The sequence below is a fragment of the Mus caroli genome, chromosome 3 (assembly GCF_900094665.2).
Source record: "Mus caroli chromosome 3, CAROLI_EIJ_v1.1, whole genome shotgun sequence".
Lineage (NCBI taxonomy): Eukaryota > Metazoa > Chordata > Mammalia > Rodentia > Muridae > Mus > Mus caroli.
In genome coordinates, this window is record NC_034572.1 from 142,043,532 (window position 1) to 142,060,828 (window position 17,297).

At 40.5% G+C, this 17,297-nt stretch overlaps 1 protein-coding gene across 14 annotated transcripts in view; it reads right to left on the reverse strand.

Moving 5' to 3' along the window:
- Adgrl2 (adhesion G protein-coupled receptor L2) overlaps positions 1 to 17,297 on the reverse strand; it is a 175,793-nt gene that overhangs the window by 128,777 nt on the left and 29,719 nt on the right. For all 14 annotated transcript variants that reach the window (XM_029475094.1, XM_029475086.1, XM_021157245.2 and 11 more), the window contains exon 2: positions 10,913 to 11,085. In XM_029475094.1, the coding sequence (XP_029330954.1) occupies positions 10,913 to 10,985 (73 nt within the window). In that variant the 5' untranslated portion in view covers positions 10,986 to 11,085. The remainder of the gene's footprint in view (positions 1 to 10,912; positions 11,086 to 17,297) is intronic.

Sequence of the window (17,297 nt, forward strand, 5' to 3'; positions counted from 1 at the left end):
GCACTCTAGTTCAAACAGAGATGGGACGAGAGGTAAAGATTTACCACCTTGCAAACTGGCTTCACACCTATCTCCAGTATTTTCTAATCACTGAAGATTTTTCCACTCAATCTTCGCCATCAATTAACAGCACTGTTGAGAGAGCAGAGCAAAGGCTCTAGGATCTCAGAGACAAGCTTTCTAGTAAAGAAAGCAGGGCCGCAGGATCTGTGGCGACCTGCAGTTAATGGGAGGAGAGCAAGGGCTTTTGAGAGCTATTCAGGATGTTCTATTTGCTGAAACTCTAACAACAGAGCCCAGGATTAAGCAAGCTTCTTGTGGCCAGCAGAATAAAGAAAAAGAAAGACACCTACTGCCCAACCTGAAGTAGGATTGGGGGGGGGGGAGGAGTCCTGACTTTATTTGATGATGACAATCACTGAGAAATACAAATTATCTATAATTACCCCCAGGCTTTCAGAATACCAACGGTCTATCATTTCATCAAGATCAGATAACTTCAGAGGGAAACTGTACTTAGAAAACTATATGCTTCTTGCTATAAATTTCGGAGATGTTTTGAAAGTTGCTGAGTTTGCAAGCTGGGTTATTTTGTTGCAAAACAAAGTCAATTTTAATATAGCTTTGGTGTTTTGTTTTGAGGGAAGGAGGTGAGATAAGATTCTTCTCCCTATATATATATAGCTCGGGTGAGCCTCAAATTAGCCCAGAATACTATGAACTTGTGATTCCCTGTCTCATCCTTTGCAAGTACTGAGGATAGAGATGTGAGGCTAGAGATGTGTGGCTACTCTGTCCAGCAAGAGAGTTTTAATCTGCAATGGTACTGAACAAAGAAAATCCTGAAATGAATTCTCTCTTTAAAAATAGCCATTAAGTTAAACAACACTGCACAACATATTTTGAAGTACATTTTATTCTGGAGAATATATTTTACTCCTCCTGTGATAGGAATATCTGTCAACCAGCTGAGGGCAAACGTAACTAACATTCTATGGGGACAAAGCTGGGCTCAGCAATATAAGCACCGTGAAAGGACCAACCTCTCTAGGTGTTTGCTTCTTCCAGCTTCATGGGAAGTGCAAGGTTCTACACTAATAATCCACAAGCTGCCTCTCCACGTCTCAAATTCTCTAACTCTATCAACAATGGAAAGAAAAATACCTTAAGTAACCATATTCAACTTTTTTTATTCCAAATTTGCTGTTTCCTCTAATTCTGGCTTCCAATAGCTCAAGAGACTACTGAAGACACATTCAATTAGCAATTTTTATTCTCATAAAGTTAAATATTATCAGTAACCTATTTTTGTCCTTGAAAGAATGAAAAAGGGATTATAACTTCTACTACACAGAAATATTATTATCTCCTATGAAAAGAAACACCTCTGATTACATTGCCAAGGGACAATATTATATGACCGTAAAGCACATAAAATTTCCATAAGCCACTTTACCTACAATCTTGCAGCCCTAACATGTCACAGAACTAAAACTGAAGTGAAATAATGACTGTGAGTTATTCAAAGCAAACAAACAAACAAACTACCAGAAAATAACACAAAATAAACTTTCTCCAAATGAGTTAGGACAAAGAACATTGTTTCACTTTACAGGACTGCTTCCGGTTACTTTAAACAATAAAACAATGTATTAAGATGCTATTAAAATAATGTATCTGTGTAGGGTAAAATAAAAGTAGGGCAGACCGCCTGGGAATAGAGGGGAATATTAAGGAGAGCCAGGCTGCATGGTTGTTCAGGGATTTTTTTTTTTTCCAAAGCGAATCATCAGATAAAAGGTCATTGCCAAGCATAGAAACTGGGAATAAAACGTAACAGAATATAACAAGGCTTAAAACGCAACAAACTCTAACAAGGCTCCCTGCATCCTGAGGCCCCTCCTCCGTTCTTCACCTAATAAGGGCCATAAAGCTGAGCATGGTGTTGCTTCTGTATTTCAAACACGTTGTCTGGGTTAAAAACAAACGACTGGCAATGACTGAAATCACTAGCATGCAAATCCTGAGAGCCTGAACATTTTAATAACCACATCTCCAGGATGCGTATCTCCTTGGAGAGGCTATCAATGGCTGACACTTGGGGACATGTCACACAGAGCGAGAATCCTGGTCTTCGGATCCACACGTGTCTCACAGCCACAGGCAGTAAAGTCTGATAAACATTGTTTGGCTGTGATTTTTAAGCTTTAGCATGACTTCCAAGAAATCCCAGAATCCTTCCTAACGAGGCTCCTGTCTGAATCACTGGACACTACCAGCAACCACAGCCATCCAACCTTAAAAATGAAACAAAACAAACAAAAACAGTGGGTTTTAAAATCCGGTGGGCTCTCTGTGTGCAACCAGCAATGTCCTCTTGAAGTCTCTGGCTTCAATTCATCAGGAAGAGCACTGACTGAATCTAACACCAGGCTGTGAACCACCTACTTTAGATCTTCACTATCTCTTATCTAAAATATTTAGGACCAGAATTAGTCCTGATATCAGAGTCTTTCAGGTTTCAGATCATTTCCAAGACTTTAGGACAAAAGCCACAGGCAACAACAAAAACAGCACACTGCACTCAAATGTTTGGATTTTCAGGAGAGCCCAACAGTCCTGCAAAGAAAAGAATAAAAAGCAGAGGAAGCTGGGGGTTGGGGGAAGGACAGGACCTGATGACTAAGCTACAAATATACCAGTTAAGCAGAGACAGGACAGTTAGCACCTTATAAATATGCAAGGAAACAAAAGAGACTACTACTTGCTCTCCTTCCACAAAACACAACTCTATTATCCAAATCTATTTCTTTCCAGGAAATTTTTTTCTTTTTCATGCTGAAGGATTTCTCAGATATGTTGTCTTTGTTCTCAATTTTAATTATTTACTGCTTTAAATTTATTTTAATTATTTTTAAATATTTAATTCAGACAGTCACAGCTTTCCTTGCTATTACCTTCCTTAACAGTCTACCCAGGCATCCACTGCATAAACCTAAATCTTGATTTCATTCTAAGGCTCTATGGAAAAAAAAAATCTCTTCAAAGCAAGAATCATTGAAAATTAAAAAAAAAAAGTGGTATTTTCTATGCTTTATTTTTCTGTTTTGTTTATAACAATTACCATAATAATATAATCTGGTCTTATCTTGGCTTTATATCAACTTTAACCACACAGAGAATTGGATTGATTTTCACTTCATTTTACCTAACTAAACTTCAGAATTTGAGGGCTAAGGATGGTAGAGCATTTGCCTAGCATGGATCCAGCCCTGGAGTCAACCCTGAGCATTGATGAATTTCAATTAAAAATATTTAAGAGTCATGAGTAAATGCAAGTGAGGAAATATTGAAGACATAGATATAATGTTTTTAGCATAAAAATGGGGAAACCATTTAAGGGGAAAGAGCTATAAGCCAAAGGGCGAGACGGGGAATAAAGCAATGTAACACAATCATGGTTGTTATTTCGCATTTAATTGCTGTCTTACTATTTTATTACAAAACCTTCTCACTTTCAGTTCTTACAGGAACGTGTCCTAGCAATATCAATATTAAACTACCAGGCAAACTAGAAAATAGTCTCAAAATAAAAATGCCATTTTCAGACTACCATCAGTGAATTGAAGTCATCAGAAAAGTGACCCAAAAACCAAGAAGAAGTTCCCATCAAAATGTAACTGCTTGACAGCCAATCTACAAAATGCTTTCATCCTTACACGTAGTTCCCCAATGTAGCAACTCAGAAGGAAGACCTTGATTCCACTCTTCATCACTGCTAATGAAGTACACTGACATCAGCACTCTCTTATACTGACATCAGTCGGTGCCCTCTTAGAAAGAGGCAACCCCATGCCCACATCTCCGACTCATCAGAATCTAGAATCCCAGCCTCAGGAAACAACTCACCACGCAAGAACTATTTCCTACAAAGCTACTTACCTAGTTAATACCTAAACAAAAGAAATTACAAGTGTCTGGTAAGTGAAGGTTAAAGGTTGTAGGTAAACCTTTTAAAATATATACAAGATGGATTTTATAACACCTACTTAAAGCCATTATCACAATAATGGATGTAAATGAATTTGTTTCATACATGATTTTTTATTTATCTACGAGATCACTATGTACAATGTAGGGGAAAAAAAAAAAGATGTGTGTAAAGAAAATACTATGAAAGGCCCAAAGTGTGAACAATGTTACATTGTTATCATGATTCCTTTTAATTATCTTTTCTCAGGAAGATATATTGCATTCATTCACACTCAGAATAAAAGCGGGGAGATGCTTTTAAGAAAAATAAGCTTTCAAAGCAAGAATCATGGCAGACATGAAAGTCAAAGTCAGGAGAGCCCCATGCCGATAAGAAGAGATTATAAATGTTGTTTGTGCTTCCTGGAGCGAAGATAGGGAATTCCCTTCTCAGCTTTGCATTTTAGCCACGAGATCCCAAGGCCGGGACTGGTATTCTCTTGGAATCACTTCTGTCAAGTTGACAAAAGGAGTTCAGAGGCAGGGTTGAAAGATGTCAGGAGATCTTCAGTAATCCATACTGATGTCTAATACATGTAGCCTGTATGGCTGTCATATGTCATTCTCTGTCTCGCAGAGGAGGGGAAGAGAAATGAGACTGCCACAGGGTAGCGAGCATATGTTTCAGTGAGACACTCCCTTAGTAACATGGAAGATAAATCGGGTTTGCAAGGCATACCAGGGCCTCATTAATAGTTATGTTCAATCACTGCTAGTATCTTATCTCAGATTTTGCAACCCAACTCTAGGGTGGATTTTAAAGCAAAAAAAATACACGTTAATTTAAAAATAAAGAAAGTGGTTCCTCAAAGCTGAAGCAAATGAATGGCAAATAATGAACAGAATGGAAGGCCTCCAAAAGGATTCTGCTTTCCATGCTGGCGTTTCTAGTAAGCCACCTTGGATATATTATTGATGGTTGCCAATGTAACAATAAAGACGATAAATGGCTAATTTGCATGTGAAAATCAGTATTTCTAAAATGTACTTTACTTTGAGAAAAATCATAACATCTATCAATATTTGATACAGTCTCATCCATCTGAAAATTAAAGTATGCATGGCCAAAGGACATAACCTTGGTGAGTTTGGGGGATAGCTTTGGTGACAGACATACTGATTTATGGTACCTTTTCAACAGTCGTGGAAAGACTTGTTAGAGAAACAAAAGACGAGCGGAACAATATTTCTGCCATGCCAGGGAAGTAAAAACGGAATAGGACAGAAAATAAGAATTAAAGGAAAAGGAAAAAAAAAAGAATCACGTTCATGATTTTAGTCTACAATTAGGAAACAGTCTACATTAGCTGTGAGAACTAATAGACACAATAACCCACACGGAGGACTGGAAAGGTGTCCCTGTCCTGCAGCAGCACCGTGGGTGGCTCACAACAGCCTGGAACTCCAACAACTCAGGCTACCAGTGGCTCCTGCACTGACATGCACGGAGCTGCCCAATAGGCAGGCAAACATACACTTAATTACAAGCAAAATAAATTTACACACCTTTAATCCTAGCACTTGGGAGGCAGAGATAGGTAGAACTCTGAGGTGGAGACCAACCTGTTCTACATAAGTGAGTTCCAGGACAACCAGATCTACGTAGAGAGACTTTGTCTCAAAAACAAACAAACAAACAAACAAACAAACAAACGTGACCCAAGTATACTTACTACTACTAAGGAAGTTTTTCAAAGGAAGTGTGCATGGACCTAATATTTTAATTTATGCAACTAAATGTCACATTCAAAAAATATATAGTAAAGAAATGACTCTGAGCTATATATCATATTCAAATATGACCCTATCCTGCACAATTTATAAGTGGAATTAAACTGACATTAAAACTCTACTGTGGTGGGTGGGGAAGTGGGGGGCGCTATGGGGGACTTTTGGGATAGTATTGGAAATGTAATTGAGGAAAATATGTAATAAAAATATTAAAAAAAAAAAAAAAACTCTACTGTGCATCATTATCTATGGAGAACACTGCCACAGTCAAACTACACTACACTCACAAGGCACAGTAAGGACTGTTTAAGGTGTCCTAAGAGGAGACCGAGTTAAATGCTTGCTTTCTTACAGAGTAAAACAGCATCAGTCTGCACTAAAAATATAAATACGGAAAAAAAGGTAAATGCTTTGTTTTGAATGGATGCTAATTTGCCCAATCTCCGAGTTTAAACAATGAGGTTACATTAGCTATGCAACGAGCACAGACACAATTCCTATTAATTTAATGGGAGTTATGACTTCCATTAAGTCTAATAGGAGTCACACAGCCAAATCCCCATGTACCTTGCTGGAAATTCACGTTTTAGACATCAACTAATCAAACACACTGAAATGAACAGAAGTAGGCTTGCACACTAGCTAGGCTGTGAAATCGAACATGGCTTCCGTAAGTCAGCTAGCTCAGGCGCCCCGCAGGCATTTCCAGGAAAAAAAAAAGAGAACAAGATGCCATGCTGAAAACATCAGACTGAGCCTAGGAGTGCCACTAAATGGTGCTCACCCTAGCCTCTAATGGGAGTTTTGCAATTTAGTGTGACTATTTCAATTTTTTTCTACTTCTCTTAGTTTACTGGCAAACCAGATTAACAAGACAAACAAGCAAGCAAACAAACAAACAAACAAGCAAATTATGCACAAGGAGCCTGATCAACCAGATTCAAAAATATAAAAAATAAAAATGTATACATGAACCCTAAGAAAGCAAATAGTTTTACGAACTTCTGAATCACAGTAAATTAAAAAAAAAAAAATCACACTTTTTTTTTCAAAATTCATTTTCAAACCTTACAGTCCAGAATGGGACCATGTTAAGTGACAATAACCACCCAGCCTGTGTGAGGACTTGGTTCTTCTCACACTATTATCCAAAAGCGCCTGCTCCCTCCTCCATACAATGAGATCTTCGAAGCATCACCTTCTTCCCTGATGGATACTGACTGGCTGATTACTGGAAACCAGACATCAACAGGCAGGGACGTTCCCTGATTCTGGGAAGCTGACATGTTAGGTATGTGCATATGTGCATGCAGGCTCATGGGAATGCATTTATTATATCATGTGAATTAAAGAAAAATTATTCTAGTGATCTGAACTGTCTTACTCTCGCTTCAGGTTAGCAGTGGAGAAGAATCATCCCCCACCACCACAAAGCTCAGACCTTACTGAAATATCAGTATATCAAAATAACTTTTCTAATTCATACTTACCCATAAATATCAGTTTGGTCTAATAACATTAGTGTAAAAAGCCATTTAGAAACTGGCTTTCAACTATATCCACCAGTATGTTCTCAGATTTTCTTGATTTTTATAAAATGTGAATATTTATTTACCATTTGCATTTATTACAACATTTTTCTTTGAAACTGTGATAAGCAACAATGTAATCTGAGTTAGCTAACTAGACTTCAGAGCTCTGAGGTCTAATGATGCATTTATGGCCTAAAACCCCTATCATGGGCTTTGCTGAAGAGCTGCTGTTCCTTGTAGCCTGTCCCTTGAGGGAGGGAGCCTTCCATGTGTCTGACTTATACTTGCCAGGGCCCCACTATGTAGCATGATTTAATTCTCCAGGACATAAAATGTCAATTTACTTTTGTTCTTACTGACACATGATTCCACAGCAGGTTACTATGCTTATAAAAATGGGCCAAAATAATCAAACCATGCCAGGTCCTCAACAGACCTAACTAGTAAAGGTAAGGTTAGCTCTACAGAAATATGAATCAATTAAATGGTAAGCTTACAAAACATTTCAAAATATGATCTTCATACAATCGCTGTGTACACAGAGACACTACAATCTTCAAAGTTGCATAGGAGACTTAAGAGAGCCCTGTTTCTATTTTGAAAAAAAAAAAATCACACAATAAGCTGGTGGACAAAAAGAATACAAGCAGCTAACTTTTAATTAGTTTTGTCATCTTAAAACATGTCAAATGAGTATTGAATTTGCTTTTTTGGTACACACAGGAAGCAGTGAGGGCACACTTAAGTGGCAGAGTTAGCCCCAGCAATCACAAGGACCTGCATTCAAGCCCAGCGCTGGGAAAATATACAAATAATAAAAAGTGCAAGAATTTGCACAAGAACTATGTCATAGCGCCAAGCTTTGTCTAAGCACTGATAGGTCCCTCACAAATCTGGAGGGTCACCTCTCATGGGTCCTGATACAAACCAAATTCAAAATTCCATGAAGCCACCACACTTCTTCCAAGACAAAGCATGTCCACAGGAGGAAACAAAAGTCCTGAGGGTGTAGGTAAGGCCGTGAACTTTGGTGATGCACAGCTTGGTTGGGGCCTTCGCTCTTATTTTTCGGATTTTATTGAAAGGGTAAAATACTGGCAAAAACAGGTTAGATAACGCCATGAATCCAATCCTGCCCCTGACCTTGGCAGGCAGGTTCAGTCCATGGCACATCTCATGATGTCGCATTGCAATGGCCTGTTGAACCCCAATGGGTTCGAGTCCCCGTCCTCAGCAAAGGAACACAAGCTTCTGTGTTAGAGGCCTACTGTGTGCATCTCTTAATCTCAAGAAACTATTCGGGTTCAACACCAAATAAAGAGCAAAGAGGGACAAATCCAGCTAGGCACCCTCCTCTGAGCGGTCACGAGGACAATGGAAGTGGTACAAACAGCTCTCATCTCTGCAAAGAACGGCAAGGAGATGACTCCAGACCTCCGCTAAGAACTTGCTATGTAGACTGAGGGCCTGAGTTCAAATCACAGAATCCACAGAAAAAGTGAGGCATGGCATTGTGGGGGCAGAGACAATAGTACTACTGGGGTTTAATGACACCCGCCTAACTCCATTTTCACATCTTGAATCTAGAAAAATGAGTCTTCAGAGTGTGACAAAACAGAGCCATTTATGTTGTCTTCTGTCCTCTACACACCTAGAAGACCATGGCGGGCACACACACATACACACACACACAATGAAAAGACAAAAAAGAAAAACTATATAAGAAGAAACTTAATGGCTGAGAGTTAGAGTTCTACTTCTGTCCCGTCGCCTGAACACCTAACTTTGATTAGTTTCTCAACGGGCATCCTCGGATCATTATCTGGTATCTGGTAATAAAGGCGGCCAGTGTCACATGCAACTCCTCTAAAAGAAACTCGCGTGCCTCTGCGGGGACGTGTTCTGGCGGTGTGTGCTCACTGTGGCTACTCTTAAAGCCAGCAGTGTGAGTCCTTCCCAGGCTCTTTTTTTTGCCAGTAGGAGGGAATTCCTTCAAAAGCAACACACCCCTGGCCTGATGAGGCAAAAATGAAATTTCTCTTAAGAGCGGATATGAATCCTGACCTGAGAGGTGACGCTCGAAATAAAACGACCGTGTGCCATGAAAAAGCCACCGCACTCCACCCCCAACAGAGGGAAGCTACTGTGCTGGCAGAGGGCTCTCCATCTTGATTGGAAAATTTTTCATTATTGGACTAATGAGCCATTGGTCCACACCTGGAATCTTTTTCAATGTATAAAAAACACTCAAATATAACAGCAGGAATTCAGACAATGTTTTCCCCCCCCCAAAAAAAAACCAGATGCAAAATTATAGACCATACATATGATTTTCACAGCAATCCAAGCCTGAGATTCCTATTATTAAACTCAGTTTCCGCCTGTTTATCATTATAGTACTCGTTATTCCAACATAACACACTTTCAGATTGCCTATCTGCACCTCTAAAGCAAAGAACTGTGTCATCTCCAAATTAAATACTAGCCTGCATGTAACTTTCAGGTGAATATGTAGGTTCTAGATATGGAACCATTCAAATATATCTAAGTATGTTAAGCATTTAAATTACATTATTAAGTTGTGCTAGTATATCCAATGCAGGAAAACCAGGGAGAGCAGGCAGAAAATGCAACTTTAAACCAAGTAAGTTGAACAATTCCTTCTGACAAAATGAAAATGTTTGAGCTGGCTGGAAGTTCTTTACAAGGACAATGAACAATGGCTTTTCTAGAGTTGAAAATGCACCTTTTCCCTATCATTCTATTAATATGTAAAAACTAGAATACTGAAGGATATACCCATGAAGTCCAGGGTTTTATTATATGGAGATTAAACACTCCACTGTATGTGCAGGTGTTTCTAAAAGATGCTTTAAGGTTACCACGTTTCATACTAAATACAAACATTGCCATGATCTCCTAGCTGGATTTCACTAGGTCACATCTTCCAGAGCACCTGGGTGAGCTTTGGTTTTAAGTGAGTAATAATGAAAACTATAAATTACAGGTAAAACCTCCATTTAGAAATTAATAAATGATAGCTCTCACTGTTTAGAATTTAAAAAAAAAAATCCATGAGTGTACTTCTTTGAAAATTAGGTCTGTGATGAAAACTATACTCACAATTATTTATAATTTACAGATTTTATAAGGAATGGAATTATAATTCAGTGGTAGAAATTCTGTCTTTCTTTAGTATAGGGAAAGTTGTTATTTTTCTAAAAATTTTTTCATACTGCAGAGTGTGGCAGATGTGGCTGCACTAATATGACTCAGAAGCAGAACTGAGTACTGAGACTTCAAAAACAGAGTTTAAAAGAAAAGACCGACGTGCAAGGATTCAGGACAAAAGAATTCAAGTTTTCTGGAATAAGGGCAACCAGTACGTGTTGAGAATTATTTTGTAAATTTATAATCTGATATAAAATACAAAATAAGGTATCTAGCACTTTTTATATGAGAAAACAGTGTAATGAAAGTAACTTAATCACAAAGAGAAAGAATAGAACTCAACACCCATTTTTAAAATAGCAGAACAACCATGCAGCCACTTTAACACAACGCAGGTAAGAGCCTTCCGGTTCTCCTGGGTTTTAGAAAGAATGAATGTGTCTTACCTTCTGTACTCGGTGAGAAACTGATTATAATGATAAACCACAGACTTCGCATTCTGCAGCCAGAAGACACCATTATTGATCCCTTTAAATATTTTCTTTGTATTCCTTAATGAATCTAGTTATAAATGCCCAGCTTCATCGAACCCAGCAGTCTGCATCATTGATCCTCATATCTGAAAAAACAAACAAATCAATCACTCACTTTAAGACCCTGGTATGTCGTCACAGCAAATGCATAAGCAACAAAACCCCCTTCTCTCCATTTCTTAACTATGAAGTACATGCTGATCGCATATCCAGGAAGGTAGCTGCTCCTACATACACAATGCCTGAGACATGCTGGAAAAGGCTCCCAAAATGTGTAGACAATTATATTCATAGATATATGTGTAGGTGGGGGGGGTGGTTTCTAGTAATGATAGTATCTCAGGAAATCATGGAAGCTCAGAAAATCCCTTGAGAGAATACATCTGTCTCTCTACGACATTAACCTTTTGATCAAAGAACTAGCTTTCGAATATAAAAAATCTCTAGATAAAGGTATAAATATGTGAGCATTTGTTGATCAGAGTGACAGCAGTGTAACTTAATATTTTGTATAACAGATTCCAGAGCTGATGAGGTCACTTTTTTCTAAACAAAGGTAGACAGTTGATAACATGTGGGTATATATGTTCATTTACAACACAGGCAACCAAAATACCATCTCCAGCCACTACTCCCCTGCTACCTGGTCACAGCATGAGCAGTTAGTTACTGTCTCAGGACAACTTCCTTGTACTGCTTTAGCTTTCCTAGCACAGCGTTCCTCTGGTAAAATGGGAATTATGATGAAAGTGACATCACCAAGTCTACTGAACCTGAATATAGACCCAAAACTGTAAGTACTGTATCTTCAAGGCCATGGGGGGGGTCTTTTCTTTTCTTTTTAAGACAGCATCTAATTCTGGGTTATTCTGAAACTCGGGATCTTCCTGTCTGAACCTCAGCTCCTAGGATCCCAGGGACAGACCACAGGGAGCCTTCCAGACAACTGGTCTACTTCTCCATAGGGTAGTGTAAGGAGCCACAGAGCCTTACAATGCACATGAAATGAAGGCAGCTCCCAAATATACCTGAACCTCCTGGTCCAGCCACCCACAGTAAGAAAACCACTGTTAAAGAACCCCTCACAAGCTACAGCTGTGAAACTGGTTAATGTTTGCTGTTGGGCAGTGGGCAGGACTGGGGAATTGAAACCAAGGGGTAATAACTGCTAACAAGACCTTTACCACTGATCTCCCTACCCCAGTGTTAACTGAAGTTTTATAAAGAGGGAAGATAAAGCCACTTCAATTCCTTGCCTTTTCTCCGGTTGTACCAATGACTCAAAACCGAGTCTTGCTGATTTACATCACTAACATGAAAAATAACAGCAACCCAGCACTCCCTGGCTCATCAAGTATTCTGTCATATCACCCGAATTACTCATAGTTGTTAGAGACTCCATGTACCGCGTTCTATTAGCAGTTCCCTCTATTCTGTAGTGATGTAACTTCAATGGAAAAGCGGTCAAATTCTAAATGGTTTGAAACATAACATTCATCAAACTACAAAGGGATTATCACAGCTGTCAGCAGCAAATATACCAAGAAGGATGTAAGAAACAAATTACTCTGAATCTACTCCCTAGCATTTGCATATAAAATCCACCCCGGTCTCAGATGAAAGGCGATCGAGACACTTCTGTTATAAGGAATTGGTTTTATCATGCCTACAGGTTAAGGGATAGAACTATGTCTAACTACACCCCTGTGTATGCATATATACACTACAGCCCATCTTTTGGCTCTAACGAGATTTTTAGGTATGGCCATGACTAGAGGAGCTGTGGGGATTACGCAGTTTTAAGAACACCAGCAAAAGCTTCGCTATCAAAAGAAAGAAAATACAAACAAAGAGGCACCGTGTTTCACCCTCCTCTGAATTCAAATGACCCAGAAAGAAGGAAGACATCAAAACATAATGAAGACAAGACGCCTCTCCATATGCAGAGCCAGCCAGCTTGCTCTTGTCTTCCCCAGGGATAGTCAAAAGATAACCTGAAGTAAAGTTGTAGTTTACCACCCTCCTGTGTGTGGCAAAGTTCCTGTCTCAACGTTGAAAGTTATTGTACGTTAGACAGATCAAAAGGCTAGCACTCTGACACCCAACTGCTCATCCATCCGTGAACATTTTTCTCACACATTTCAATCTCTTCAGTCACCTGACCAAGCAGCTGAGAAAAAAAAATTCAATATGTGAATGATATGCATTCATGGCTACAACTACAACTGAACCAGCCTTTGGATGGCTCCGTACTCAAGCAAGAAGTTCTGCCTGTCCAAGTCCCCCTTCCAAGAGATTCTTTTCTCTCAGCGAGCAAGCTCTCCACACAGGCAGCCTGCCCACTTGCACCACTTCTGAAACCCGTTTCCAGTCTCTTACAGCGATCCAAGATCCGTCTGTCTTTGGTCACCCACTATTTGAAAGAGTCCTTGTTTGTGGGGAGAAAAGGAAGGAAGAAATCAAGAGCTGATGTCTGCCTTGTAGGAAACGGCTGCCAAGACAGGACAGCCTGTGAGAGGGAAAGGCAAGAGAAACCACACAACCCAGACCTCTATTGTGGTCTTTGGCCAGCACACCGACTACAGAAGCAGATTTTACACACTGAAAGCCCATGTACTTTTACGGCTTGAGATGTGAAACACACGTTACAATGCACAGTCCACTTGACTGGGAGACCCAGAATAATTGGCTGTTTCTGGTAAACAGAAGATTCTGGAATGTGTAAAATTGTAGATCATTTTATGCAAATAAAGATGGCGTTCATCTGCCTGTGCAGTAAGGAAAAGAATATCAAATTTATTTTCCTCATTCTTCAACCTATAACGAATCACTTTCACATCAAGTAAAATTATTTCCAGAAGTTCATTCTTTGAGTGCAATTTTTGAAAACTAAGTCAGATTTTACTGCTGTGTTCCAAATTAAAAACAACCCTTCATTGAGCAAATGTTAATGAAAACTGAAATACGTGCACACCACAATCAGCTAAGAATAGAATGAATAAATAAATATGGGGAAAGGAATCCAAAAAGCTTTGTTCTTGAAGTGAACTGGAGCCCAAGGAGACTGGCAGGCCTTCACAGGGCTACCAGACCAACCTTTCAAACTACCTGCAAACGCCAGCTCAAAGCACTGGCACCACCTGGCATACTGCTGCAGACCTACAATCTGAACTTGCTGGAGACTGAGGCAAGTGGATCACTGTTGTAGGGTCTCCTGGGCACAGGTATGTAGGAAGGTAAATAAATAGATAGATAGATAGATAGATAGATAGATAGATAGATAGATAATAGTTATATTTTTCACAAAGCAAAATACATAGGAACAAAATCAGAAATGGGGTACTAAATATCCTTCCAACAATCAAAAAGTTACTTTGAAAAGTACCTCACTGCTTATTTGTGTTTAGATTTTCAGGAAATCTTTTTCCAAAAGCATCAGAAAGCTTAGCAGGGCAAGGGTAAAGGATGGCAGAGTGACTGAGGCTGTGGAACAATTGATACTAAGTATCACACAATGCATTAAAGCTGGGGAGTGCACGGCACTCCTTGAACTGGCTCTAATTAGAATCTTCAGCAAACCCAAGTTGCTGATGGGCAACCTCCTAGGCTTTTGTCTCATTCTCCAAATAACAAGATCCCAGTTACTTCATCCTAACTTGTTCCTGTGAACCGCAAGCCATTGTCTCCCCTGCCTCGGCTGTGACCTCTTCAGATCTACACATCCTATTACTCAGCCACGTAAAAAGTCAATTAATGCATCCCTTACTAGGAAGCCTTTCCCAGCTGGGGAGTGACTTCCAGGAATACGGCTCAGCACTGTGCACAACCCAACAGCCCTGGACGGTTCAGACTCAGCTGTGGTCCGTAACCTGCTTTTTAACAGCTGCAATAAACATCCCTGTGCCTAAAACTGTCAGTGAAAAAGACTTGAAACAGAAACACCACTGACCAGTTCTCAGTCAGGTCGTTATGTGGGGTGGGCCAGAAATCACATTTACCAGGACAGAAGATAGAAGGCTGAATCGCCGATAAGCATCATCATTGAGCCAACAGAACTTGACATCCCTGACAATTAAAGGGAAAGGAAATTTAACAGAGATTTGCTACAATGGATGAATGAAGCTGGGTTCTCTACCAAAAGCAAGGTTACTACAATGAAGAATCATTTCCCTACTGAGAGAGAACACTGGTTAAATGCAGAGAGAAGCCTGCAGAGAGCCAGGAGGGGAAAGAACCCTCTAAGCCTGAGACTAACCAGTCACAAGTCCTTGAGAGCGCACACACACTCATACTACAGAAAATAAAGCAAGCTCTGGGCAAGCCTACAGTCGACACATAAATGTATGTCTACTCTAAATGAAAACAAAGGATGGCTTCACAAAAATCACTCTTTCTGGTCTCATTTCCACTATAAAATTGTAATCCTTATCAGCCAGGGCTTCCCAGTCCAACAAAGTAGGGGGTGGGGGCAGGAAAAAAGCAGCTTTTCCATATTTTACTACCATAAATTGGTAGGAAGAAGAGACCGGCCTCCCCACACCCCTCCACCCCAGTAAGTTACAGACTCATTTCAGCTTAGCGAAAGCTCAGTCAGGGTTTTCAGTTTTCATAAGTACTTTTTGTTCCATCCATTACAGGCAGTTTAGAATCAGCCCTCCTCACTCAGACCTGAGAAAATACCAACAGCCCTGGGAGTTTCCCACCAACAAATGCCCAGAGCAAACCTTCAAACTCACTAGTCAGAACCTTTCTCAACACCCGATGCTTTGCTGGGCTTTGAGTTTATTTTCTTCCCTTCCTAAGGACAGCACTGGAGGGGGAGGGGGTGGAAGTGGCAAGGCTGAAACCTTACAACCACGTGGCCAACCAGTAGCCCCACCCTCTCCTCTCTGCCTGTGTCTAATCCCAGCAGACAAGGGTACCAATACCCAAGTGCTTTCTGACCACTTCCCGCTAAGGTCCCCTTAAGAGTCATTGGTCTTACCCTTTACTGAAACCTCCTCGTTGTGAAGCAATAAATCCTCTGGAGCACAGAGAAGCAGAAAGAGTTCGGGAATTCTCCCACTTGCCTCTGTCTCATGCTATCATCTAGGAGTCTTGCTGAGCCCGCAAAAGAGGCTGAAGCTGTGGACACCGGGCACAGTCGGGGCAGGCTGCCACCCTCCTCATTAAAACCCATCCAGTTGAAATGACAAAAACAAATAGCTGTCATTTTCAAACCAGTATGGGGGACATCTTATGACAGCACAGAAAACTTGTAACTTAAGTTCCAAACCGAAGGGGGGCGGTGGGGGCCGCACAGTCACAGAGCAAGAGAAATTACTGCACTGTGTACTTTGGAAAGCTGACACACACTCCTCAAACTTATATTTGAAAAAAAAAATTTTTTTGTACCAGCATTTTGTACTTCTTGTTAGAAAGCATTTGGGGGATACTGGCAGGGTTCTTGCTGTTATTGTTGGTTTCCTCTTAGGGGAAAAGAAAAGCTATTCTGGTTGAATGAATGAATGATTTAGGATTTTTGAAACTGGCTCAAGTAGGTCAGACTCCCTGATTAACTCAGGGTAGCCTGAAATTCCTTATCTTCCTCCCTCCACCTCCCAAAGTCTGGGATCACCTGACCCAGAAAAGCTATGTATGTATTTATAACCTGTTTGTAGATGGTGTGCAGTATGCCTGTCCTCACGTATGTGTTCCCATACACCCACATATGTGCTACACAGTCCCGAGGCTAACGTTCAGCATCTTCTTCATCTCTCCCCCCTTTCGTTACAGAGTCAAGGTCCTCCAGGGATCCTCTGAGCTTGTCTACGGTTGCTAGCTCACCAGTTCTGGCTGGTCCTGCCTGCTCCAGCACCCCCATGCTCTCTACCTACAGATTAAAGGTGTCCACATGGTACACACCCTGTGCTCAGGCACTTTTTTGTTGTTTGTTTGTTAGCTAAATACCCAAATATGGGCACCTAGACTACAAGGAAAGTCAGAGAGAGGCCCAGTTGGTAATCCTTCTAAGAATACAAGCTTGCTGCCAGGAGGGTCCAATCCCAGACTCCTTTGCTGTTTTTCTGAATGTATTCAGCTGCTTCTGAGGAAGAGCTAAGTCCACCAAGGTTGAGAGGGGAGCTTGACCTTGGCCACTACCCACAGGCCCACCCATAGGCAGGGTCTTACTGAGCAACTTCTAGTTGTCACTCTCTGGCGAGTAAGAGAAAAGCCCGTATCATCCACTGGGAGCTCACCCTCAGGGTCAAAAACAAGTCAGGTGCATAAACAGCCGGGACGGCGGCCTAGCAAAATG